General features: G+C 34.6%; 1 protein-coding gene across 5 annotated transcripts in view; it reads left to right on the top strand.

The window, feature by feature from the left end:
- Positions 1-27103, top strand: part of LOC149785096 (nck-associated protein 1-like) — a 143140-nt gene that overhangs the window by 27905 nt on the left and 88132 nt on the right. For all 5 annotated transcript variants that reach the window (XM_089978851.1, XM_089978850.1, XM_089978849.1 and 2 more), the window contains exons 7-19: positions 323-460; positions 1878-1926; positions 3608-3761; positions 4885-4947; positions 6764-6860; positions 7235-7359; positions 10296-10336; positions 13464-13555; positions 17135-17216; positions 21100-21158; positions 23674-23819; positions 25626-25758; positions 26394-26513. In XM_089978851.1, coding sequence (XP_089834977.1) covers positions 323-460; positions 1878-1926; positions 3608-3761; positions 4885-4947; positions 6764-6860; positions 7235-7359; positions 10296-10336; positions 13464-13555; positions 17135-17216; positions 21100-21158; positions 23674-23819; positions 25626-25758; positions 26394-26513 — 1299 coding nt within the window. The remainder of the gene's footprint in view (positions 1-322; positions 461-1877; positions 1927-3607; positions 3762-4884; positions 4948-6763; positions 6861-7234; positions 7360-10295; positions 10337-13463; positions 13556-17134; positions 17217-21099; positions 21159-23673; positions 23820-25625; positions 25759-26393; positions 26514-27103) is intronic.

Below are 27103 nucleotides of genomic sequence, written 5' to 3'. Positions count from 1 at the left end.
ACTGCTGAGTGCCTCTTAAATGTCTTCCTTCGAAGGTAAAGGCAGTGAAGAGTGGTCTCCCATTGGATATATGATTTGGTGCCCAGATTGTATCATTGTAAAAATCACAGATCTGGGTCTGTGTTGTTTATGATAGGGCATACCACATACAAAATCAGGTATGTTAACAAGATAAAGTTATTGAAAAAGGATACAATATAGTGTCATAATTTGGCTCATATTATACCAGATTGTAACTAATGCAATCAATGCATAGTCCTGCCATAGTAAAGTTTAAAGTTGTTCCCAATTAATGATGTCAGCGTGTTTTTTTTTCTTCCAGATCCTGGTGCCAGCCTTGCTTTCTCTCCACAGTCTCTATTTGAAGAAGACATTGCCTGCAGAACAACTGAGAGCTATGCAGGTTCTAAGCCTGTTGTCAGAACCTGCAAAGATTATGAATGTCCCAAACAGTGATTTGGTAAGTGGTTTGTCTATATATATATATATATATATATATATATATATATATATATATATATATATATATATATATATATATATATATATATATATATATATATATATATATATATATATATATATATATATATATATATATCACACTTATGCTCAAAACAAATAATACACACAGTTTTAATGCATTACATTTGCGGAGTTGATGTTTTTGCTCTTCATATTTTCTCTCAGTACATATCTTTAGTTAGTCTTCCTTTCCCACTTCTGAGGATTCCGTCCTTTATGTGGGGAAACATGTGTTACAATATAGTCAAAGTTGTTTGTGTTCTCAAACGTTGCAATAAAGGTGGAAATTTCTTTAATCTAATCTGTGCAAGTCCAGCTTTTTGTGCACACAGGAATTCAGTATAGTGTCACAACATACCTAATAATGAAACTTTTATACCGTTGAATTTGACTGTTATGTCAGCAGTTTGAAATAGATAACTACATTCTTAATAGAGGCCCCGAGTGGCCGAGTGGTCTAAAGCGCTCTCCGTTACAGATCACTGCCATCTCACCTCTGTCTGCGTAGGTTCGAGTCTTGAATTCGGCCAATGTGGATATGTGAGAAAGCTTGCCAGTAGCTTCTTGAGGGTCAATGGTTCTTTCCGGGGTTTTCCTGGGTTCTTCCTCCACCATTAATACTGGCAGTCATGTATAGCCTATCGTGTGCTGAAAAATGGCGTTAAACCCTACAACAACAACAACAACAACATTCTTAATAGAAAGCAATAAGCAATCAGTATAGTTTCACAACAATATATATATAATGTTTTTGAGTGCTATATAAACATCTTGTAATAGATAACTAGGTTTATAATAGAAATCAATAACCAATTATAGTAGATCAAGGAATCCTTATTGGAATAAATCAGTGATTTGTAGTTGTAGTGTTTTGTCCTACATTGCAGTCATTCAGCTGTAATAGAATTTTCTGAAAACAAGTTAGGAGATTTTATTTATGAAATTTTATTTGTTTTCACTGTTAAACATTGTCGATAAGATATATCAGTGATTTCTTAATGATTTTCACGTAGAAGGGTGTGGCATTTTTGTATTTAGGAATAATCAGTTTATGGGGGGTATCTTCATGAGAGCAGGCTCTATGAATAGACTCCTTGTAGTATGTATGTTCAGCAAACGTGTAAAATAATGTTTAATGAATAAAGATAAAACTTAAATTGTTATCTTCGCTATCAGTACAGAAGCAGTGATCAAATTTCATTGATAATGTTTTTTTGTGGATATATTTAGCTAATACTAAATCAGACATGTTCTGATCAAAGGATTTAACTAAAATCAGACATGTTCTGGTCAAAGGAGGTAACTAGACCATCATTAGGATGAATGTCCGAATTATTTTTAAATCATTACAGATTCAGTGTGAGTACCTGTCACAGGACACAATGGAACGCTGGATTATATGTAAGTAAACAATACCTGCCCCACTTATTTCTTCATTTTGAAATTTGTCCAGTATAAAAGTTCTTATTACATCAAAAATGTTCCACTTTATATTTGGAAATATTTTGTAATGTGTTGGTGAAAAATTTTTGTTCACCTTGGTATTCTTGTTTTTCTGCTGGTTGTTCCTGTTTTTACTGTATGCACAGAAAGACAATGGTTGGAATATTGTCCGTTCTCTAGAATGTAAAATGTCCCCCAGGTAACATTATTAATTTTTTTCAAGTTTACCAGCATTCAGTTGTGTGAAGCACAAAACCCCTGTGATGATAGAGAGTTTTTCTGCAGATAGGAATCAGAATGGACAGAAGTTTGAAACTTTACTGACTGCCCTTTTTTGTATTTCCTCTGTAGAGTTGATATCTGAAATACAAATCACTGTCTCTCTGATAATATCAGATTGTATCCAGAATGTTGGTATTCAGAACACCAGTATAGAAAGCATGATAAAGAATGTTGGTATTTAGAACATCAGTGTCGAAAGCATGACATGTAGTGTAAGTATTCAGAACACCAGTGTAGAAAGCATGACATGTAGTGTTAGTACTTGGAACACCAGTGTAGAAAGCATGATATGTAATGTTAGTACTCAGAACACCAGTGTAGAAAGCATGACATGTAGTGTTAGTACTTGGATTACCAGTGTAGAAAGCATGATATGTAGTGTTAGTACTCAGAACACCAGTGTGGAAAGCATGACATGTAGTGTAAGTATTCAGAACACCAGTGTAGAAAGCATGACATGTAGTGTTAGTACTTGGAACACCAGTGTAGAAAGCATGACATGTAGTGTTAGTACTTGGATTACCAGTGTAGAAAGCATGATATGTAGTGTTAGTACTTGGAACACCAGTGTAGAAAGCATGATATGTAGTGTTAGTACGTGGAACACCAGTGTAGAAAGCATGATATGTAGTGTTAGTACTTGGAACACCAGTGTAGAAAGCATGACATGTAGTGTTAGTACTTGGAACACCAGTGTAGAAAGCATGATATGTAGTGTAAGTATTCAGAACACCAGTGTGGAAAGCATGACATGGGATGTTGGTGTTCTGAACGCTACTATAGGAAGCATGACATGGAATATTGGTATTCAGAACACAAGTGTAGAAAGCATGACATGGAATGTTGGTGTTCACAACACTACTATAGGAAGCATGACATGGAATGTTGGTGTTCACAACACTACTATAGGAAGCGTGACACAGAATTTGAGTGTTAAACCAATAGCAGCTAAACATTCTGAAGATGACCTTAAGAACTGGTTAAGTAGATCTGTTGTGCAAATTGTCATCGAGTAAAAATGACCAGTCAAACTGTTTAATGAGAAACAATTTTCATTGCAGTTGAGAAAAATTAAGTGGATTAAATAATTACTCAGATGTAAATAAACTCTTTGCTGTTTTTAGATATTCACTGAATTCTTGTGTTATAGAAACGATCCATTGGCATTTAACACATATGGGTATGTAGATCCAGAAGATTTCCTTTATGACTCCTACACCAAAAATACATGTCTGTCAAGGAAAAATTATCCCAGCTCTCAGCTCTTTAAATGACATGTTTCACTATGTATAATTTAGTTGAGATTTTTCTTGTTTGTAACGAAACCAGAAAGACAAGATTGCAATTTATTTTCAAGTTGGAATGATGTTGTGTCATCAATACCTGCAAGAAGCACAACTTTGGGACTTATGGAAGGTGGTGCTGCAGTCTGGATACATCATTCAGCTCTGCCGAGATGAAGTCCTTCATATCCATAGCTACATTGTCAGCTTCTTCGAGAGCCTTAAAAGGTAGAAATCATTTTTATCTAGAAGTTTACCAAGATTGCTGGAAGTTTGTTTTAGATAGCAGATAAGCTACATTTATCAATATTTAAAAGTTGACTCTAAGTCAGTTGATTTTGCCAAAAATGTATTTTGAAGAATGAGAAGTTACATCATTCATCAGAGAGTCAATGTTTTGAAATTCTGCTTTTCCTCGCAAAGATATTCCCGAGAAAAAAAATTATTGGGAAAGATATGAATCGGTTTCTGTTAAGTGCAGTTGACCATTAGAGTACAGTGCCTTTTTGTGCCAACACTTACATGACATCATCCAACTGATATTGAATAAGAAATCAAGATTTGATTGGTGTTTCAATTAAGATCTGTTCCATTTAAACATACATGGTATCCTGGGAAGGCAGTTTGTATAAAAATAAATTCTTGGGTACTCTTATGACTAAGAGAGTTTGTTTTAAAATGATACAGAATTCTAAATTGCATCTGTGTGTGAATATTCCATGCTGAAAATTGCCCTTTCTGGGTCCCAATGATGTTTTACTGAACAGCTCTGTTTATGTGAAAACTACTGTAAACCCATTATTATTCATGTGGTATTTATTTTGATGAATTTTTGAAGATTGTGAATATACTTTCATTTGATAAAATCAGAAAAATATAATTAGTAGCAAATACACAATTATTAATAGCTGTGAAATAAATTTGATGTTGGGAAATCCTGACATTTTATTAAATTCACAAATATTAATAGCTGTGAGATAAATTTAAGATTGGGAAATCCTGACATTTTATTAAATTCACAATTATTAATAGCTGTGAAATAAATTTGATGTTGGGAAATCCTGACATTTTATTAAATTCAAAAATATTAATTTCTGTGAAATAAATTTATCATTGGGAAATCCTGACATTTTATTAAATCTACATATATTAATGATGTGAAATAAATTTCAGATTGGGAAATTCAGGAGTTTTATTAATCTGTAAATATTAATAGTTCTGAAATAAATTTAATATCTGAAAATCCTGAAATTTAGTATCAGATGGATGTAGGTTACAGGAGGTAAGTAAAATCATCTAACAAACCTTCATTTACTCTTTATCTCATTTTATATTTCTCTTTCTGTTGCAGTCATAACCTTGGGAAAAGGGTTACGGAAGTCAAGGAACTTCAGCATCAAGCACTAATTAGTTCGTAAGTACTAGCAAAGCTTCTAACATCAGACAACTGGTAGGAGTGCATACAAGTTAACAGAGTTTATGGCGGGTATCTTTTACAAAATACACAATACATATGTTTGTCAGTTTGGTCTCACTTCAAAAATTTTTAATTTTAAATGGAGCTGTTGGATTTGTGTTTCAAGTCCATTTCTCAGGTGTCTCGAGCATTATTCAAGCAAGAATCATGAAACTATAATAAAAGTTTTACAGGTCATGTAGGCATTCAGAACTATTTCAGTAAAGAGTGCCTTTTTTTAGAATTTGTTTACAGATATATTTAAATGGCAGATATTCACTTTATTTGGATCCACATACATCTGTATTCCTTTGGAAGGTCATTTTATACATGCCTGAGAAGTATGTATTGCAAAATCAATGTTAAACTATGCTGGCATATTTGGACAAGGTCAGCCTAAAGATGTGATCCAGTACAAAGCAGACTGAATGTTGGATAAGTTTTATTATGGGTGAGACCTATGTGTATTTATGAGCTGGTCAGATTGGTAAATAATAGGCTTATGTCATTGAGACATTTTTTTAATGCTGATTATGAGCAAGAGCCACCCACATTAATTACTTGATCATGATGGCTTAGCTTGTCCTCAATCTAACATTAAACTTTGATTAAGCTTGTAAATAATTTTATATCATCAAGATGCTTAATCAGGATATGTGTAATTTTGTATCTTAGTGATTAAGATTGTAAATAGTCTTATATCATCTGGATGCTTGATCAAGATATGTGTAATCTTGTATCTTAGTGATTAAGACTGTAAATAGTCTTATATCATCTGGATGCTTGATCAAGATATGTGTAATTTTGTATCTTAGTGATTAAGATTGTAAATAATCTTATATCATCTGGATGCTTGATCAAGATATGTGTAATCTTGTATCTTAGTGATTAAGACTGTAAATAGTCTTATATCATCTGGATGCTTGATCAAGATATGTGTAATTTTGTATCTTAGTGATTAAGATTGTAAATAATCTTATATCATCTGGATGCTTGATCAAGATATGTGTAATTTTGTATCTTAGTGATTAAGATTGTAAATAGTCTTATATCATCTGGATGCTTGATCAAGATATGTGTAATTTTGTATCTTAGTGATTAAGATTGTAAATAATCTTATATCATCTGGATGCTTGATCAAGATATGTGTAATTTTGTATCTTAGTGATTAAGATTGTAAATAGTCTTATATCATCTGGATGCTTGATCAAGATATGTGTAATTTTGTATCTTAGTGATTAAGATTGTAAATAATCTTATATCATCAAGATGCTTAATCAAGATATGTGTAATTTTGTATCTTAGTTATTAAGATTGTAAATAATCTTATATCATCAAGATGCTTGATCAAAATAAATGTAATCTTATATCTTAGTGATTGAGCTTGTTACCACTATGAAGACGAATTTTTATTTAATTATGCTCTTACTTGATCGTTATTATCTAAATGGTTGACCTTGACAGTTCTAAATAATCTGTTTCTCATCCAGTTTCAATAAAACTTGTTAAATATGTTTATATCATAAAGATCTCGGATGAATTTAATTACGAGCAAGAGTCTATGCATATTAATTAATTTTCCTCTTATCTTTGGAAAGAATATTTATTAGACCATTGTAAGATAGGTAAAATTGCCCTGATTTTGGAGATAGGTACATAGGGTTGTGTTCTTACATTACTACATAAGCCTGCTTAGTCGATGATCAGTTAAGTTATATAAATTAGTGCATGGTATCAGCTCACTTGGATGTCTTTAATATTAAATTCTTTGTAGGCCTCTACATCACAGAGAGAGAAGGAAGTTTCTTCGGGCAGCCTTGAAGGAACTGGCTCTAATCTATGCTGACCAACCTGGCTTGCTTGGTCCTAAGGTAAGTTCAGTTTTGCATTGTTTTAAATATGTTATGTTATTATCTGTTTGCTGATTGCATGCTTTCTTTACACCTCTGGGTGCTAGGTTCTATCACCTGTTCCAATGCAAAGGTAATGCAAAACTAGAGTTACCTGTTTGCTAACATTCATGTGGGATCTTAATGATTGTTTAATATAAATTAAGTTTATGAAACATGTGAAATATTTTCTGACTTTTACAAGTTTCTATGATACCTATTGTGAGATGACATATATACCTTTTATCAGATTAGGACATTTTTATTTTATGAAGTAAATATATAAAAAAAAAATGTATGGTTTATAGCAGAGTCAAAAATTTAGTGTTGTGATAGATAATTTTTATCATTCACAGGCTTTGTTTGTTCTGCAAGCTCTGTCTATGTCCAAAGATGAAGTTCATTGGTTGCTGAGACATTTTCACAACCCACCTTCCAAACGACACAATGTTAAAATGGCTCAAGAAGATTTTGTAGACAGGTAAGGGAGACAACTTTTAATCATCTGGATAACACCTGTATATGACCTATCTTTGTGGTACATACAACATTTTCTTACTCACTGGACAACAGAAATTCCTGTTTATCAATATATGGTGATCTCCATCTGTTGACTTAAGTTGTTGTTTTGTATTTGCCTATCATAAGGTAGAGCATTTTATAATGTTATTCATCTGTCCCTCCATTCTTATTTTATTTTTAATAATAGCTGAGGTTGTCAACCTTTTATACCATTGCCAATCCTTGTGGATGGTTTGCACTTGGGTAAAGAAGATGTCTATCAATTTTTATGTCAAAAAGGTCAAAGGTCAAGGTCACTGACTTCAAGAAGAAAGATTTTTCTCAATAACTTTAGTGTTACTTGACAGACGTGGAATAAACTTTGTGGGTGGTTTGCACTTACAATAAAGTAGAAGCCAATTGATTTGGTGGTGAAAGGATCAGACTATAATAGAAATGAAATTTGGTTTCTGCACCATGATTTCAGTTCTTGACAGTATACCTTCACTAAAGTTTGTGGAGGGCTTACACTGACCATGTATGATGACCAGTTTATGTGGAGGGCATGTGCTTAGTGTTGTGCAGGAGTCTGTTGTTTTGGGGGTAAAAAGGTTACAGGTCATTGTTATTCAAAGAAAAAGTGGTTTTGCAGAACAGCTTAGCTCTAGAGTAAATTCATTAACCAATCTTTGTAGATGTCTTACAATTAGTGTTATAAAGAAACATGGAGGTCCTGGGGTCTAGAGGTCAGAGATCATGGTCATGATAGTCTAATAAGAAAATAATGGTTTCTGCAAAGTACACGCAATGGTTTCTGTACATTTACTTGACCAATGTTTAGGACAGTGAGATCCGCTTGTCAGTATTCTCCATAGTCAGCCAAGTCGTACTAGGGTCTGCAAAAAAGGACTAGTTAACACAGGTTGGGTGTATAATGTGCCATGTACTGTACTAAAGCACTCTCCGTTACGGATCACTGCCATCTCACCACTGTCTGCGTGGGTTCGAGTCTTGGATTCATCCAATGTGGGTATGTGAGAAAGCTTGCCAGTAGCTTCTCGTGGGTCGGTGGTTCTTTCTAGGGTTTTCCGGGTTCTTCCTCCACCATTAATACTGGCTGCCATGTATAGCCTATTGTGTGCTGAAAAATGGCATTAAACCCTACAACAACAACAACAACAACAACAACCATGTACTGTACACCAGTTGGGGATGTCATATAATTGAATCCACTGGAAATTCGACATGACAGCTTCCAAATGGAAAAACAATAATAAAAGAAACGTCCTTATTCTGCACAACTGAAACCAGCTGCTTGGCTGAATCCATTTGGTCTGTCTGGAATAGGATATATAGATCCAAGGTCAACTATCACATGAACTACAGAATCAGGCCACCAAGTAACAGATCGCTTTGTTTCCACTCCCCCCCCCCCACCTGTCATGAATGTATCACATGCCTTGATTAAGCTTTGTTGAATAAGGGAGATACCTATTGATGTTGGGGATAAAAGAGAATGGTAAGGTTCAAAGGACTCCAGAAAGGAAAATGGTTTCCACAGAATATCTAGAATCCTATGTGTTACTATAACCACACAATGTGGATGGCTTGCATTTGGTTAAAAAAAAGCCAGTTATAAATTTTGGGGTCATTTGGTTAAAAATGCTCTTTGCAGAATACATGGACTTTTTTCCATAAATAAACTATGCAGTGTTATACCTCAGATTGCCAGGCCTACCTTTATAAAGCTTTTTGTTGGACTTCAAGCAAAGATGGCAAGCAACTTGATATTGATCAAACATTGAAAGAGTATAATTTCTATTGATTGAGTATGATTTCTGTTGATAGTTTGATTTCTATTGAAAGAGTTTAATTTCTGTTGATAGAGTATGATTTCTGTTGATAGAGTTTGATTTCTATTGCAGAGTATTATTTCTATTGAGTGAGCATGATTTCTATTGCAGAGTATGATTTATGTGGAATGAGTTTGATTGCTAGTATTTCATGACATCATTTACAAGCGTTATGCTTATTGATTATTCTCCTGACATCAGTTTCCACAGCAAAACTTTACTCAAGGTTTGTTGGATTTCAACCAATTTTGGTATGGAGCTTTATATTGATGGGACCTTGAATGCGTTTGATTTCTATCATTCCATTTTACCATTTACATTAGTTGTGCCCAAAAAGTGCATGCTCTTCTCACTTAGATTTTTGCAGCATAACTTTACCAAAGTTTGTTGGATTTCTTCTTAATTTGTTCCATACATTAGCTTTATGCTGTCAAGATCTTGAATGAGTATTTGATTCCTGCATTTAATGATATCATTAACAGAAGCTATGCCCCCTGACTTAGGTTTTACAGTATGAGCTTTCTTGATGGGAACATGACTGAGTAATTTCCCAAATTCCACATTTTTATTTCGAAAATTTTTGATCTCTGTTCATTACCCATCTTCCTTTTAGCTTCTGCAGTATAACCTAAGAAATGTGGCATGTTAGTCAAATTTTGCATCCAGTCTTACACTGATGGAATTTTGAATGTGTTGGATTTTCAGCATTACACATCATCATTTAGAGGTATTATGTAATCTTATTGCCCATTATCCTAACATTGGTTTCTCAATACAGTTTCCTCTGTTTAAGGACCCACTGGGCAAATTGTAGAGAGTGGGGTCCCTTAGCTAATAGCTCTTCTTTGTTTCTGTTATAACTATAGCTTACAGAAAATATTAGGGTGGGTGAATTATTGTGGCGATATCTAGTAAACATACACTTGTCAGTTTTGACACCAAAACAATTACTTCACATTAATATTTTTCACAATATGGCAAAAATTGTTAAGTTGACAGTCTTAATAATCTCATCAGGAAACTTTACTGTCAGTGTTGTGTATTGTTTGATTATTTCTTTCAGAAATATAACAGAGCTTCTCTTCCACATGGAGGAACTGAAAGGTAAATTTCACATATTTGTTATTTGTTTCTGATAAAGTTTGTGTTGCAAATTCCTTATTGATAAGGTATAATGGTTTTTATTATCAGATTTAGTTTCCTTGTTTGTGTTCAGCTTATGTACTACTGAATTTCCCATGGTTATTTTTCTACTCAGTCTAGTCAGAAAGAATGAGGACAGGATGATTGCTTTCATTGTTATATGGTGTAGTTTAGCATATACCAGCATACCTTTTTGTAACAAAATGTTTAAAACTCTAATTCTGGACAAAATTATCTAATTAACATGGATTTTCTAATAGATATTTCCAGTACTAATTGGAAAACTGACTACCCATTTCAGTCATTGTTCTGACAGTTCCAAAAAAGCCACAAGAATTTCATTTGCTGTCCAGTTTTATTCAATCAAAGGATACATTGAGAGAAAGAATTACGGGTAACACAACAAACCTGTCATTTATTTTTTTCAAACATCGTAATGTCAGTTAGATTTTTTTTACACTTAAGAAAAGTGTCCAAAAAAATTTGAAGTGGGTAACTTCCTTGTGGATACAGCTAATTTTATAAAATAAGTGGAATAGGTTTGGATTGGTTTTTTGAGGTTTAATACCATTTTTTCAGCAAATGATTGGCTATAAATGGAATCAATATATAATTAGGTCATAGTCACTATGAAGCTAAGACAACTTATTTTGCAATGCACTCACTTGCCTCTTTGACCTTGTGGTCAAGGTCATAGTACAAAAATAGTACAAAAAGTTTTGGTCAATATTTTCATTTTCTTATATTTATCCCTTAATGGATTATAATCATACCAGTTGTGAATCATTATGATGCTAAGACATCTCAGCTTGTGACACACTCACTTGCAGTTTTGATATTGGGGTCAAGGTCATGTACACAATTGTTTTAATGTTTGGGCTGTCTTATTCACTTAGGAAACACACCCTAAACACCTCAACTAGTAATACCATAATAACCTTGAAAATCTCTCTTCATACATGATTTCTACTAAGAACCTCTATAAACAGCATAGAACATCCCCTCCTTTTAGAACATTTTGAAGAAGAAAAAGAAAGAAAAAAATTCCAAAAAAAAGAAAAAAAAATCGCAAGAAACACCAGGCAAATGCAACAAGAAACCAGCGATGTAAAGCAAGCAGGGCCGTTCCCAAGCTCTCCTTCCCACTAATGACAGCCAACCATTCAACTGTAGGGACCTTTATGGACCCACAGATTGAGGCCAAACCATCAGGGTTCCTTGAATCCATAAAAGCCTGAGGGAGGTGGCACCATCCCCTTCCCCAGGAACAGCTAGCAGGCTGCGGTGCAGTCAGAAAAAAGTGACACATGCACAATTGTGTGCACGCCACTATAATTAAACTCAAAAAAAAAAGGATAAGTCATTATGAAGCTAAGACAGTTCACTCTTGCCAAAGGTTTTGAAGCCAGAAATACAAGTGTTTTGCTAATTGTGTGAGAAACAAATAGGATAGGAAGTTCAGAAATCTATTTTCTTACTTAACGTTTTTATCCAGCTTAGCCTAGATTGTCAATTTCCAGTGTTAAAATTGTGTTGAAAAATTGGTATTTATTTCTTCTTTTTTTTCATACATATAAAACTATTGGGCCAGTGCCCTTAAAAAGGCATAGCTACCAACCCTCATGATTTTGGCGTGAATTTCACGGCTTTTTCAGTGATTTACAAATGCTTTTGAGAGAAACTGGGGTCTAGCCAGAATTTTGCTCCATGCATGAGTCACCAACACTGATTTGAATTACCATTCGGCATCACATGTAAGATCTTGAAAATGGCTTCACCACCAAGGAAAAAGAAATGTATTGCTCAAAAATACTCCACCTTAACTGGATGGTTGTCTAATTATGTTTTACTTAAAGATTTCGTATAATGTTTGTTGTTCCTTAATAAAATGGTGCCACTCAGACATCCAATATAGCCACCACAGTGGCCTTCATGAAAATCATGCTATCACTACCTTTCCTAAATGAATCAACATATAGTGTTTTCACTGAAAGACCTCAAATGATGTGTTGCTGGTAGTAAACTGAAATGGTGATAATCTAACATCAAATATGGCCACCACAATAACCATCTGGAAAATCTTGTAACTTCTCTTAGATGACTGGTCATATTTAACCAGAAGAGTTCATATGATGTCTAGCTGGTCCTAAATCAAAATGGTACCAGTCTGATATTAATTATGGCCACGATGGAGGCCATCTTGAGAATCTTGTTATTGTTATTCCTCCAAAACAGAATGTCATGTCAGCATGAGGTTTTCACTAGAAGACTTCTTATAATGTCTTGTTGATCAAAAATTAAGATCATGCGGATCTGACATCCATTTTAAAAATCTTGCTATAATGACTTGTCTTTAGTGGAAATTCATTTAGACATGGGGTTTTCATCAGAAGAGTTTTTATAGTGTCCAGCTGGTCTTAAATGACTCACAATATGACCACCATGGTGGCTGTTTGGAAATATCTGTTATTTATACTCTGCCCAGATGGATGGCTACATCAGTATGGGGTTTCACCAATGATACCTAGTTGGTCCTAAATGAAAATGATAACGTGCAGACAGCCAATGTGGCACATCAGCTGCCATCTTCAAAATCTTGCTGCTATTGCTGCCGAATGGAGAGCCATATTGATAAGGGGTTTTCACCAAAAGGCTTCTAATGATATCTACTTGAATGAAAATGGTCTAATGTGATATCCATTATGTCCACCACGTCATCTAATTTAAAATATTGTTATCACTGAAAAATAATGGATATATTTTCAGTACTAAGCAGTTAAAGGGAAGAAATGGTTTTGTCTTGAATTCCTGAGAATTCGTTTTGCTCATTAGTGCATAAGTCGGTTCAAGGGACACATTTTTGCTGTTGTTGCTACTTTGAGGTCAAGATCATAAGTTTTATAGCTGTTCTTTAGTTGTTGGCTTCACGATGCAGGCTCTGGCCTTGTTTATAGCTAAGGGATACTACACCTTTTGTTTCTTTAATGTTTCCTGTTTCCTGTTTAAGTCTCTTCCAAGCAAACTGCAGCAAGATGGATCCTTTCTGAGGTAATAATGACTAATAGTAATTAGCTGTGTTTTATTTCAGGACTCGTGAAGAAATACCATCAAGTGATGCAGAGATACTATGTGCAGTATCTATCAGGTTATGATGCAGTTCTGCTAAATCAAGTCATACAGGTTAGTTGCAGTTTTTTGAGTCCATGTTTAAGGGAAAAGTGAGACATAGAACATAGAACTCAGTCACTTTTCATGTCAGTGTGGTATCAGTATAAAGGTCCTGGCCATGTGGTAGCATCTGCTTTCATCCATCTATCCATCATACTTTCATTTCTGCTGAAGAACTTTATAGCCATCGTAGACTTAGGGATAGAATTTGGTATACTCATATATCATCATTGGTAGATATGTCATGTATCACAGTGTATCTTTAAAGTAGTAGCATATCTGTTGTATATATCCAACCAAAACATCCTGACAAAAACTTTTTAAAAGAAAACTTCCTATCCCTGTCTACCCCCCCCCCCAAAAAAAAAAAAACAGTTTTCAGAATACTTAGCCATCTCACTATCACATAAAAATTGTTACAAAATTTCCAGACCAGAAGAAAAACTTTTGGTATTATCATCATAAAGTTTACATCACAGTAGGCAGGGAGACCAAACTTTAAATGAATTTACTCTTTATATTTTTCTTTACAGTAAAACAGTCTGATTAAAATCAGCATTTAAAACCTGTACCTAGTACTGATTTTTCCTTTCTCTAAGATCTGAGGAAATCTGACTGAGGGTCATGTTTAGGTTACCTCTTGAATCAGCCAATGCAAATGTTACACTTTGGATTCTCTAAGAAATTTGGCATGCCTTTATTTTGAACAAACAATGCCATGTTTCCAGAATTGAATATTGCAAAGCAGAAGTGTCTTCACACATAGGATCCTTTCTTAGACCATGGAGAATGTATTTTTATTTGCATGATGTATGGTGTCTCTGTCATTCCAGGTTAACAGAAAGAAAAATGTTAAAGACATTAACCAATAAAAAGTTAATATTATTATACAAAAAACAATAAGTCTTCAAACATTGTGTGATTCACCATTTTCCACACCATTCTGAACCAGCAAAGAAACAGGGTTGCTAGGTGTTTGTTTTCATTCTGCAAATCGATTATGATCACCTGAACGTGACCTTTAAATTGGTTTTCCAAATTTTTCAACACATGACAAGTAAAAAAACCCATACATGTTCAGAGGTTCAACCTAAATCTGACTGCGGGTGATTCCACCTGACATTCCTAATAGCGCCAACCTGCAGATGAATTTCAGTTTTTGTTATGACATTCTAACAAATCGTGAGACAAAGCTGCAATGCCAGCAGTACCAACATTAAGGTTATGTATATGTCTTTTATATTAAAGTTTTTGCAAGTAAAAAAAAAGTTAGTACATCATTGTACAGTTTATTGGAAACATGCTGAAGTCTGTTGAACAGTTGTGTTATCAGATAGCTTAAGTTACTCCATAATGATTTTGTTTCCCATTGGTTTAAAAATGTCAGACATGTTTTTCTTTGTTTCCCATTGGTTTGAAAATGTCAGACAAGTTTTTCTTTATCAAAGAAGTAAATTACAGTATAATATATGACTGCTGTTCCCAGCACCAAAGAGACCTTGTTGTTTTTTGGGGGGATTTATATTTGTCATGGCCATGAAGCTAGACATAATAATCACTTTTCCAACAGTGTTATTGTTATCGTTGTTTAAGGTGTGAACATAAAGATTTTGTATTTAGACAGATTCTCTGATACTGTTATATGTACAGAAACGAAATTTAGTGTGTGTATTCCTCTTGGAGGGTATTACTCACCATGGGCATAGGTAGGTCACAGTGACCTACTTTTAATTCTACAGTCATGTGAAGTTTTTGCATTTAGCCAAGTTTCTCTGATGCTGTTGTAAGTACAGTCATGACAGTTGATAGATATATTCATCTTTGAGTGTCCTACTCACCATGGGCAAAAGTAGGTCATGTTCTACCTCCTTTTCATGCTCCTGCAATTACATGAAGATGTAGCAGTTGATTAAATTCTTCGACACAGTTGCATGTACAGTCATGAAACTTAATGGCTGTATTCATCCATGAGAGTAATTGTAGGTCATATGACCTTTTTATGTACCAGTGATAACATTAAATGTTTGCACTTAGATCAGTTCTCTGATATTGTTGTGTACATAGTAATGAAACATGATGGGTATATTCTGCAAGTTATGAGAGGCAAAAGTAGGTCACATTGACTGACTTCACTCGTCACTGATAAAGTTTTGCATATATCCAAGTCTCTTTGACACATCTGCATGCACATTTGAAATTTGATGGGTGTATTCATCATGGATGGTACTACATAATGGACAAAGGTATGGTACATAGTGAATTTTCACATTGCATTGTTTTATATGTAGTTTTTGCCCGTATTTCAGTCTCTCAAACATGATTATATGGACAAACAGAATTTGACCAACATCAAAAGAAAGCGCCTTGGCATAGGTGCCTTTGTGTATTAGACAAATGATGCTAATGTGCTGTGAAATATGGACAAAGATACAGAAAACAGAAACCTTGAAACATTTATTTCAATAAGCTCGGTAGTGCACAGCATTGGAAGAAATTTGAACAAATCCATCCTACTGACCCAGATTTCTTATTAGTGTAAAGCAAGGGAACTAACCTGTAATCAGGACTATTTATAATCACATATTTGGAGTCATGTTATTCCCCTGGCAGAAAAAAAGTTTAAAACATAGTTATGTTTGGAATAATAGATTCATAAATGTAAAATAAACACTTTATAAGCAAAAGCAAAACAATACAATGTTTGGTTTTTTTTGTATGATTTATAATTTAAAATAGCAGTATAACAAATAACACAGATTATTTATAGGTTTGTTTGTAAAGTAATAGTGGTTAACATGCTTGACTCCTACACAGGCATACTGGTTTCAGTTCCCAGGGCATACCATGTCAGTTGCTGTGTGTCCGTACTCAAGACACTTTAGTATCAGTTTCCAATAAAAACTATCCAAACCCACTTGACCTAACAGTTACTTGGCAAACATTTTAAAGCGGTCCTTTGGGTGCAGATCTCAATGGTTTGCAAGTTTTGACATGTAAGGAATTGCCCCAGGGTGATAAGCACAGTTTAACTTCCCATGTGATGTCAAGATGGTCTGTGACCAGTTTCTAAGTTATGAATTAAGGCCAAGTTTCCCTGGGGTCAATAGGCTCATGATAGATCCACTGATGCAGATAATTCAAACTTCACTCCAATAGCATAGTGGTAAAGCCTTTGCTTTGTACACATAATGTAGGTTTTAGACAAAATAAAGTGCAAATAAAGATCTAAAAATTATAATGCTAGCCATTAGTCACTTTTTTTTTTCCTTTAATATAACTATTTTGTTTACATTATATTCTTGGTTCTTAGCAATAATGTGGAAATTGCTCTTAGGCGTTCTTAAACAGCTCCAGTGTTAAATTCTTGAAACTTGAATGAGAAGCTAGTTTTCAGTCAACTTGCAATTCCTGATAAAATCAAAGCCACCCGATGTAATATGTTTGTTGTTTCATTTTGTGCATAATTGTGGTAAGAGTTCATAATATAATGTACCTTATCTGCTTGAGTTGCATAGAGTTTTGTTGTTGTTTTGTTTTTAGGTGCTGTGTAGGTGCATTCATATCCCACAAACACTGCTCTATTTATTTCAGAATCTTGCCATGTGCCCAGAGGACGAATCTGTTATCCTTTCATCAATTTCACAGACTGTATCTACTCTGTCTGTCAGGCAAGGTAAGTTGGAATATCTTTGCTGCTTGTGTCTGAGGGTAGGTGGTTTTGTATGCATGTCTTTGTCTTTTTTTTAGGGTCCAGCAAATTTCTGTGTCTGATAGTAACCATTGGGCTGCGGGAAAATCTCTAGCCAAATAAAACATTTAAATGTTGTTATTAGCTTCTAGATTTACTTGTTAAAAATCATATATTTTCATGCTTATATTTTGGTTTTTTTAAATAAAAAAAGAGTAATAATTCATGATATATTTTAACTCATTGGGCAGCGTAAATTCAAAACACTGGACACCCAGACCTAGCATTCTGGTCAAACCATATTTGTATTCCATGTTATTAATGATCCAACATTTTTAAAAAAATAAAAGCAGTGGGAATATTTTGGTACCCTTTACCCATCCATCTTACTGATGGTCTCCTAAACTGCTGGGTGAAATGTCACAAGACAGTTTAGTTATATTGCCCCTTTAGTGACCATATGAGTGAGGAGTGTGATTCTTGGTACTATAAATTTAGCCCACCTGAGATGTTAGCCAGGATTTTGGCTTATTATAAAGCAATAAAGTGCAAAAACCAGTAATTCATCAGTTGTTAGCTTCCTCTTGTGCCTGGTAATCATTCTTTCTTAAGGGGCCATTTAAATACCTTCCATTTTGTGTCCTTTCTTAGATTCACGGAATTCTTTTTTTAATACATTTTTCCAACTTTTGCCTTTTGTTATCACTACATACTCACTTTTGTGAGGAGGTACTATAAAACACTGCTACATACATCCATAAAGTGTTTTTGATCCTTATTTTTCTCATCACAGAGTGTATGTTCCATCTATTTTCTTCTTGAATTTTGCTCAACATTCAAGTCACAACATGCCAGGCAGATTCAGTGTCCAAAAAGACTTGCAGTCAAAATGGAATAAACATACATATTCACACAGAATGGTCCATACCGCTCCGGTGGCCTAGTGGTTAGAGCGTCCACCTTGGATGCAGGAGGTCATGGGTTCGATCCCCGCCCAAGTCATACCAAAGACTTACAAAAATGGTACTAACAACTGCATTGCTTGGTGCTCAGCATTAAGAGGTTAGTGTTAGGACTGGTTGGCCTGGTGTGTGGATAATGTGACTGGGTGGGACATCATGCTACATGTCTGTGGCATGATGCCCCAGTGCTAGACATCACTATAAACTGCCACACTGCAGACATCGTAGCGACATGATTGAAAAATTGTTAAAGCTACGTTAAATATCCAAATCACACACACACAGAATGGTCCATCAACCTCTGGTCTTCGTTTGAAACTCTGCCAGTTGTTGACCCCATGCAGACTTATTTGGTGTGAAGTGGAATGCCATTCTCACAGCCATCATCTTGCCAGTCTTAGATTTAAAACCTGGACTGTCCATGCCATTTTACTATCATGGCCTCGGCGCATATGCCTTTCCCCCATCCCAATCTGATTCCCAAGATCATTTGGAAAGTGTGAAATCTAATTGCAAACTAATTTTGATCATTCCCCTTGATCACTGACACTTGAATCTAGCTGCGTAGATTAATGAAAAATCATGCCCTCTCTACACCTGCTGAAACAATCATGTATGAAGGTTTTCCAGCTTAATACTGAAACTGCATGACTGGCTTGTACCATTGAAGCATCTTGAGTGTGATCCTGTATAATTATTTGCTTCTTTATGATTATCTGACACAAAATCTTGAGTACCATGGGCCATTTGTGGTATAAAATATCTGCTTATAGCACAAAAATTAATTCTGAATGTGTTATTTCCCTTTTGTTAATATCCTCAACCAAGCTTGACCTTTATGAAATTCCCAAGCTAAATTTAGCATTTTCCAGAAGTCAGAACTTTATGTCCCTTGATTTGATTGGTCATTATCCTTCAGAACTTTATGTCCCTTGATTTGATTGGTCATTATCCTTCAGAACTATATGTCCTATTTTAGACTTATGATCTTGGTCGCGTGATGTGCCTTATCATCAAACTGATTTCTGATACAGTGTAAAGTGTTAACCTTATAACTTCTTGGAAGAATAACTAGCAGTTTATGAATAAGTGTCAGTTTGAAATGTTTCAAATGCGACTGTGACCAAGGATTCAGAGAGCTTTTGGGTGGTTTTTCATAAGAATGGAATAGTGAAAATTTACATTTGTGATGTTTCCAGAGGGGGGGGGGGGTACTTTTTTGACACAGGTGCTTTTGTTTCATGTAGCACTAGTATTACTTTTACCTTTTTATTGTGCTAACCAGGACCAATTTAGAAGGGTCATATGACCCATTTGACCAATTCAGAGGCTAATTTTGAAGCAACATTAAAAGAACATATACAAACAAGTGGAGGAATTGCTTGGACATGCACTTTGGCTCCAATATTAACAGAAGAATGACGGGATTTGACATCAGTCTATCCAAGCAGAGATCACACTTGTCAGACTTTTGTCTTTGGAAGCAGACGTTTTTTCAATTTTATTGATCAAAACCAATAAACATAGTTAAAAAAAATTTTCTCTTTGGATTTGTGAGGTAGTAGAGGTTCTTCTAATGAATTATGATTGTGTAAGTATTATCCATGGATGCCATAGGAGGATTAGATTTGTAAAGTAGTAGAATTAATGAATTATCATTGGGTAAGTATTATCCATGGATGCTGATCTGTCCTCCGGTATGGCCACCAGTACTAAAAATAGCAAAATCTTTAAATTATTTCTTCTCAAAAACTGGAGACTTTTGAATGAAACTGCCACAGCTAATTAATTTTTTGAACTTGACTCAAGAGAAAATAATAAAGTTTGGATTGGAGAAAATGAGCAGACACCACAGATTGCTTGACATGGTTGGATTATTGAGTTTTCTATACATATTTTGACGGAAAAGGCACGGTCATCCAGATACCTGTGCCTGACAATGCTATGTCACTGAACATTTTCATGCCTCCAGAGTCTTGCCAAGTGTGGAACATTACTGAACCATCCATCCATCCATGCACCAGTACCTGAGGTATCCATCTACTTCATGACAATGGCACGTGCCAGTGCATAAATCTGCTGTCATTATAAAACTTCCTGATAGAGCACATCCAAAATATAAAGTCCTGAAATGTTAATAAAAATAGCATTTAGTAATTGGATAATCGTGTGTGTGATTTGTATTTTTAACGTAGCTTTAACAATTTTTCAGTCTTATCACTTTGATGTCTGCAATGTGGCAGTTTATGCTGATGTCTAGCACTGGGGCATCATGTTGCTGACATGTAGCATGATGTCCCACCCAGTCACATTATCCTGACACTAGGCTGACCAGTCCTAACACTATCCTCTTAATGCTGAGCACCAGGCAAGGCAGCTGTTAGTACCATTTTTATAAATCTTTGGTATGACTCTGCCAGGGTTAGAACCCATGACCTCCCACACATTAGGCAAATGCTCTAACCACTAGGACACTGGAGCGGTCAGGATAATCAGACAGAAAATGTCTTTTGGTGCATGGAGAGTGCTTAAAGCAGTATAAAAGAAACATATTTTTAATCCCAAATTGGTTTGATATTTCATAGATTTCACTTTATGATCCCTGTTTTACTGTCTGGGAGGGTTGGTACATTTCAAAGATTTCACTTTACAATTCCTGTTTTGCTGTCAGGAGGGGTATATTTCACAGAATTTGCTTTATGATACCTGGGTTACTGTTTGAGAGGGTTGAGTTTGGAATGTACATTAAACAGTGTGGTGATATACTGTGTTTAGCCACTGCAGTTGCTTTAGTTTGTTCTGTCTTTATTTGAGTACGACTAGAATTCTTGCCTAATTAATCATGATGTTCGTAATGGTGAATCTGTTTTATCACTGGTCAAGAATGACTTGTTTGTTTTTTTCAGTTGAAGAAAATGAAATTTTTGACTTCCGAGGATTGCGTTTGGACTGGTTTAGATTACAGGTTAGTACATTTTTCATCTTATTCAGGTTAATTGATTGCTGACTTTGCTGTTATTATACCTCTGCCTCTATTGAGTAAAACTGTTATCCTATGGTCCATCCATCCACCTGTCCTTCTGTCTGATACTCATTAGCATAACTTGTCCTGCAGTTTTATATGGATTGTGGTGGAACTTGGTAGACGTTATGGTCATAATCAGAAGATATACAAGAAGAGTTTGTGGTTTGTTTGTTGTTTTCTATAGACTCATCTCTCATGGAGTAGGGGTGGGAGGAGGAGGAGAGGTATATTTATTTGAGTAAACTGCCTACCATTCCTTTAGTTTATGTCTTAGCTTGAATGAAACAAAATGTTTACATTATAAATACTTTGCAGAGTCAGTAATTTGTCATTTAATTCTTTCAAATTCATAGAACATGCAGATCCCAACTCTGTACCCATGTTATAAATACATAACAAGAGTTGAAATTTTTAATAACGCCTTATGTGGAAATAATAAAAAGAATTCTGTAATTCGTAAATACATATGTCATTGTTTACAATCTAAGTACTGCAGTATGGGTTACTTTGTTTAAATCTGAATTTGTTAGAAGTCATCAGCAGCTTAATTCATTCTGATTTCTTTTAGTTATACTACTATCTGAATATTAAACTCATTGCACCATCAAATAGAACAGAAGGAAAACAATAGTAACCCTATGTCTTTTGGTTGACCTCTTTATTAAATCCGTATGGAATATGGTATGAAAAATCATTGGCAATCCTGTCTTTAGGTTGACCTCTCTATTAAATTAGTATGGAGTATGGTATGAAAAATCATTGCAATCTTATGTCTTTATGTTGACCTCTGTTAAATCAGTATGGAATATTGTATGAAAAATCATTGGCAATCCTGTCTTTAGGTTGACCTCTCTGTTAAATCAGTATGGAATATGGTATGAAAAATCATTGGCAATCTTATGTCTTTAGGTTGTCCTCTCTATTAAATCAGTATGGAATATGGTATAAAAAATCATTGGCAATCTTATGTCTTTAGGTTGTCCTCTCTATTAAATCAGCATGGAATATGGTATGAAAAGCCATTGGCAATCCTGTCTTTTGGTTGACCTCTCTATGAAATCAGTATGGAATATGGTATGAAAAGCCATTGGCAATCCTGTCTTTAGGTTGACCTCTCTATGAAATCAGTATGGAATATGGTATGAAAAGCCATTGGCAATCCTGTCTTTAGGTTGACCTCTCTATTAAATCAGTATGGAATATGGTATGGTGGCAAAACTAAGAGCACCTGTATCAGATATTTTAAAATATCAGATGAAATGGTCATTACCACGCTAAAAATATAAAATATACTGACCAAAATATTCTTGAAATACTCCTTGGAAGAAAATTATTCTCAAAACATCCACCATGTCAAAAGTCTGAAAGAAAAGGATCCACAGAATTTCAAAACTGCTAACACTGAAGATTACGAAAGCTCTTTCACTTTTAAAGATAGGAACTTAAACAATGAGACTTCAAGATTTCATCATCTTTTCAAATTCCCTTTCCACATTGAAAGTCTTGTAAAACCTTAAGTCTGACAACCAGTTAATATCGCAGATATTACAGAAAACTGATTTGCTCATACAGTCTGGAGGAAGTATTCTGTACTCATGGCTGTCTAGTCATATTTGTATTATAGGTATAGAAAGGGCTGCTCTTGAGTCACTCACTTTAAAATGGAATATTCCATACACTGATTCAAATATTACATAAATCAACATGTTCTTCATGCTTTAAAAAATGTGTGGAATGAAAACTCCTGAAACAAACTTCAGTATAAACACACCATTATAGAATGGCAGCCCTCCTATATAACAAACTGCAGAAATGAGTTGGTATTGTTCTGATTGCATATCAGTTGCACATACCTGACTCATGCTTACATCCTAAAGGTTGAACCTTGACCAGAGTGCATACCTGCCAGTGTCCACTGAGTGGAACACATTCTTGTGTCAACTTCCACACTGCTTGTCAGTCAAGTGTGTCAACTTCCACACTGCTTGTCAGTCAAGTGTGTCAACTTCCACACTGCTTGTCAGAAGCTTTTGGGTATGAGCTCAATGAAGAAACTTGATGATAATGTATCACCAAAGAAAATCTTGGAACCTTTTGAGGAAATGGTGTAATTTTGACCACATGTTTTAAGGATTTTAAGTGTGTTGCCTTAATCATTTAATTTTATTCCTTTTACTTTAGTTTTTTTCCCTTTTATATTTTATCTTGTTTTACTTCATAGCTAACATTTATTTGGAAGGTTGATCTTTCTAAGGTTTGTGTGCAGTTCTTCATATATACATTGTTTAACTTTACCTTCAGCTGACAACATATTGTGCTGAGGTGGTGTTTATTTTAGAGGCATGCAGGGTTTAGTATCATTTTGTCAGCAGTGCCACAACAGCTTGAATCATAATGACATTTATTAATACACTTTTGGAGTCATTGCCAAATGCATCATTTTTTCTCTTTGAAGGCATACACCAGTGTTGGCAAGGCAGGATTAATACTGAAAGACCACCATGATCTGGCCAGACATCTGAACACTGTCGTCTGCCACACCAAAATGGTGGATTATCTGGATGAACTTCTCAACGAAGTTGCAGATTTATCCATATACTGGTACGAACCCATACACATCAAGCCACACCAAAATAATTTGTTATTCAGGAATCTAGTTCATAAAATTTGCATAAATGTTTTTTAAAAATATAGTTGATCCTGCATTTTATTTAGTCGGCTGGAATCTCACCCCAAAAATATGGGAGACAAGACAAAATTAAATACAATATATGGCCTCGAAAATCCTGACACCTGCATCCAGAGTATTGTAGGAAGAATCCTAGTACATCTCAAGTGTGGATGGAGAATTCTGACACCTGCATCTCAAATATGGTTGGATAATCTAGGATCTTTATCCAAAGTATGATGGATGGATTTTTTTTTATCTGTATCTAAAGTTTGGATGGCAAATCCAGGAGCTGTATCTAGTGCAAACTTCCAGAATGTAAGTTAGTCCTTGCTGCAGAAAATTTTAATTTATAAAATTTGGAAATGTCACCAGATACAAATTACTATTTTTACTCCAAATTTGTCCTTGAATTATGTTTGACCACAAATTGAATTGGTGTAATCTCACCAGATAACATTTTTCTTTGAAAAGATCTGGGTAAGACATGGGCATCCCTTTTCCAGTTTCTGCTGTTGTTGCATAGATTTAGTTTTTCATTGTGCTCCAGTTCACTGATACTGTTGCATGTGCTGTCACAAAACATGACAGGTGTATCAAAGAGTTGTAATCACTGCTATCAAATGCAGATCACACTACCCAACTTTCCTTGCTCCATTGATTGCATTAAGATTTTGTATTTAACTTGAGACCATTTTATTGAGAGTGATGCTTGTACTTTCATGAATCTCCAGTATTCATAGCTACACAGAGCAGATGAAATAATAGCATTCTATGCATTTTTTTTGTACAATAAACTCTCCACATCATTTGCATAAATACATAAGGTATAGTAATTACACTTGTAAAATAAACTCTCCAAATCATTTGCATATATACATAAGGTACAGTAATTACACTTGTACAATAAACTCTCCACATTAACATATATACATAATGTACAGTAATTACATTTGTACAATAAACTCCACATTAACATATATACATAAGGTACAGCTATTACACTTGTACAATAAACTCTCCACATTAACATATATACATAAGGTACAATAATTACACTTGTATAATAAACTCTCCACATTAACATATATACATAAGGTACAATAATTACACTTGTACATTAGACTCTTCAAATCATTTGCACATATACGTTGCATATATACATGTGGTATGATAATTACACTTGTTCAATAAACTCTTCACATAATTTGCATATATACATATGGTGCAGTAATTACACTTGTACAATGAACTCCACATTTGCATATATACATAAGGTACAGTAATTACACGTGTACAATTAACTCCACATCATTTGCTAACCTAAGGTACAGTAATTACACTTGTACAGTGAGCTCTCTACATCATTTCGTTATACACATAAGGCACTTGTATAAACCTGCCATCTCACTGGATATACATATAAAGTTAATAATTACACTTCAGTACAGTGTCCACATGTACACATATGGCATAGTAATTACACTTGTACAATAAACTCTGCATTGTTCAGATATACATATAAGGCATTGTAATTACACTTTGCTTTCCAATTAGCTTGTTGTTTCTTTCAAAGTGATAAATATGTTTGGTATTATAACAAACAAAATAGATGAATGAGATACATAGAAGATTATCTGTTGTTATAATAAAATACCAAAGATACATTGTGAATGTTTATTTCATCTAACTTAAGAATGAGACACCACTGTATCAGCACAACTTAATGTTCTTTTCAGTTTTTACACCAGTATCTTTGAGCACCAGTTTAAACAGTGTATGGAGTTTCCAGCCCAGCATAGGTACAGCATTGTTTATCCCATGATCTGCGGACATTTTATGAATGCCACCCATTCACTCTGCCCCGAAGAGGTATGAAATTAAAAGAAATTACAATATTTGAACTGTATCAGTCACAGCTCCTACAAGTTATACGTTCTTTTTATGCTTAACTTAGATGCTAGCTTGAGTCAGTTCTGTTAAGTGGCTGGTATTTGCAAAAAATCTGATATAAATCATTGACCTTGGAAGGGCCACTGAGTGGTACAGAAATAATTTGACTAAAATAACGGTAGGCCAGATGTGTTTGTTTTGTAAATTAAAAGGCTTTTTTAGTGAGCATTTCTTTCATGTGTTTTAGGAGTGAGGACAGTTATGTGAATTTAAACTGGGGGGATATTTTTTAAATCAACTCAGACCCATTGGGGAGAAAACCTGTTTTCTGCAGTGTTAAATAAGTCATAAAATTATTATGCATTAAGATTCATGGAAATACCTGTAAATCACATGTGAAGATTTTTTTCATGGATTTTATTTAACACATGAATGAATGGTCTAGAAAATAAAGTGAAGTCTTCTCTACAAGTTTCTGTCAAGGGACACGGTACATTTATCCATTTATACAGGGTTGTTTGTGTATAATTAATGATTATGTTTTGATGCTCAATGAATCCAAATGTCCAAATGTGTTAAAATAAATATTTAACATATACATTTTTGTTTATCAGCGTCATTCAATTGGCACAACAAGTGTCCAATATGCCCACTGGTTCCTGAAGGACATGTCAGAAGAGGCCAATCAAGTCATTACTGCCATATGTGAGGAACAGTGTATGCTCAGCTATAAGGTAAGTCTAAATCACAGTGTATGCACAGCTATAAGGTTAGTCAAAATCACAGTGTATGCTCAGCTATAAGGTAAATCTAAATCACAGTGTATGCTTGGCTATAAGGTAAGTCTAAATCACAGTGTATGCTCAGCTTTAAGGTAAGTCTAAATCACAGTGTATGCTCAGCTATAAGGTAAGTCTAAATCACAGTGTATGCTCAGCTATAAGGTAAGTCTAAATCACAGTGTATGCTCGGCTATAAGGTAAGTCTAAATCACAGTGTATGCTCAGCTATAAGGTAAGTCTAAATCACAGTGTATGCTCGGCTATAAGGTAAGTCTAAATCACAGTGTATGCTCAGCTACAAGGTAAGTCTAAATCACAGTTGCTACATTGGACTCTTAAACCATTTTAAAAACTTTTTTATGCCCCATGATGACATTGGTAGGGAATAAAGTCATCCTCCCTACCATTCCTCCATACATTGGCTTTATCTTCGTTATGTTTTGTGTTTCAGTAAGTTTTCAGGCACATGAAGGATCATCTGTGTTCATGAACAAATCTGTTTTTTTAAAGTGGTGCTCAGTGACAGACAAGTATTCCTTTGT

The sequence above is a fragment of the Sinohyriopsis cumingii genome, chromosome 13 (assembly GCF_028554795.1).
Source record: "Sinohyriopsis cumingii isolate HCF-2022 chromosome 13, ASM2855479v2, whole genome shotgun sequence".
Classification (NCBI taxonomy): domain Eukaryota; kingdom Metazoa; phylum Mollusca; class Bivalvia; order Unionida; family Unionidae; genus Sinohyriopsis; species Sinohyriopsis cumingii.
The sequence above is the reverse complement of the archived record's forward strand: the minus strand, read 5'-3'. Positions and strand labels throughout refer to the sequence as shown.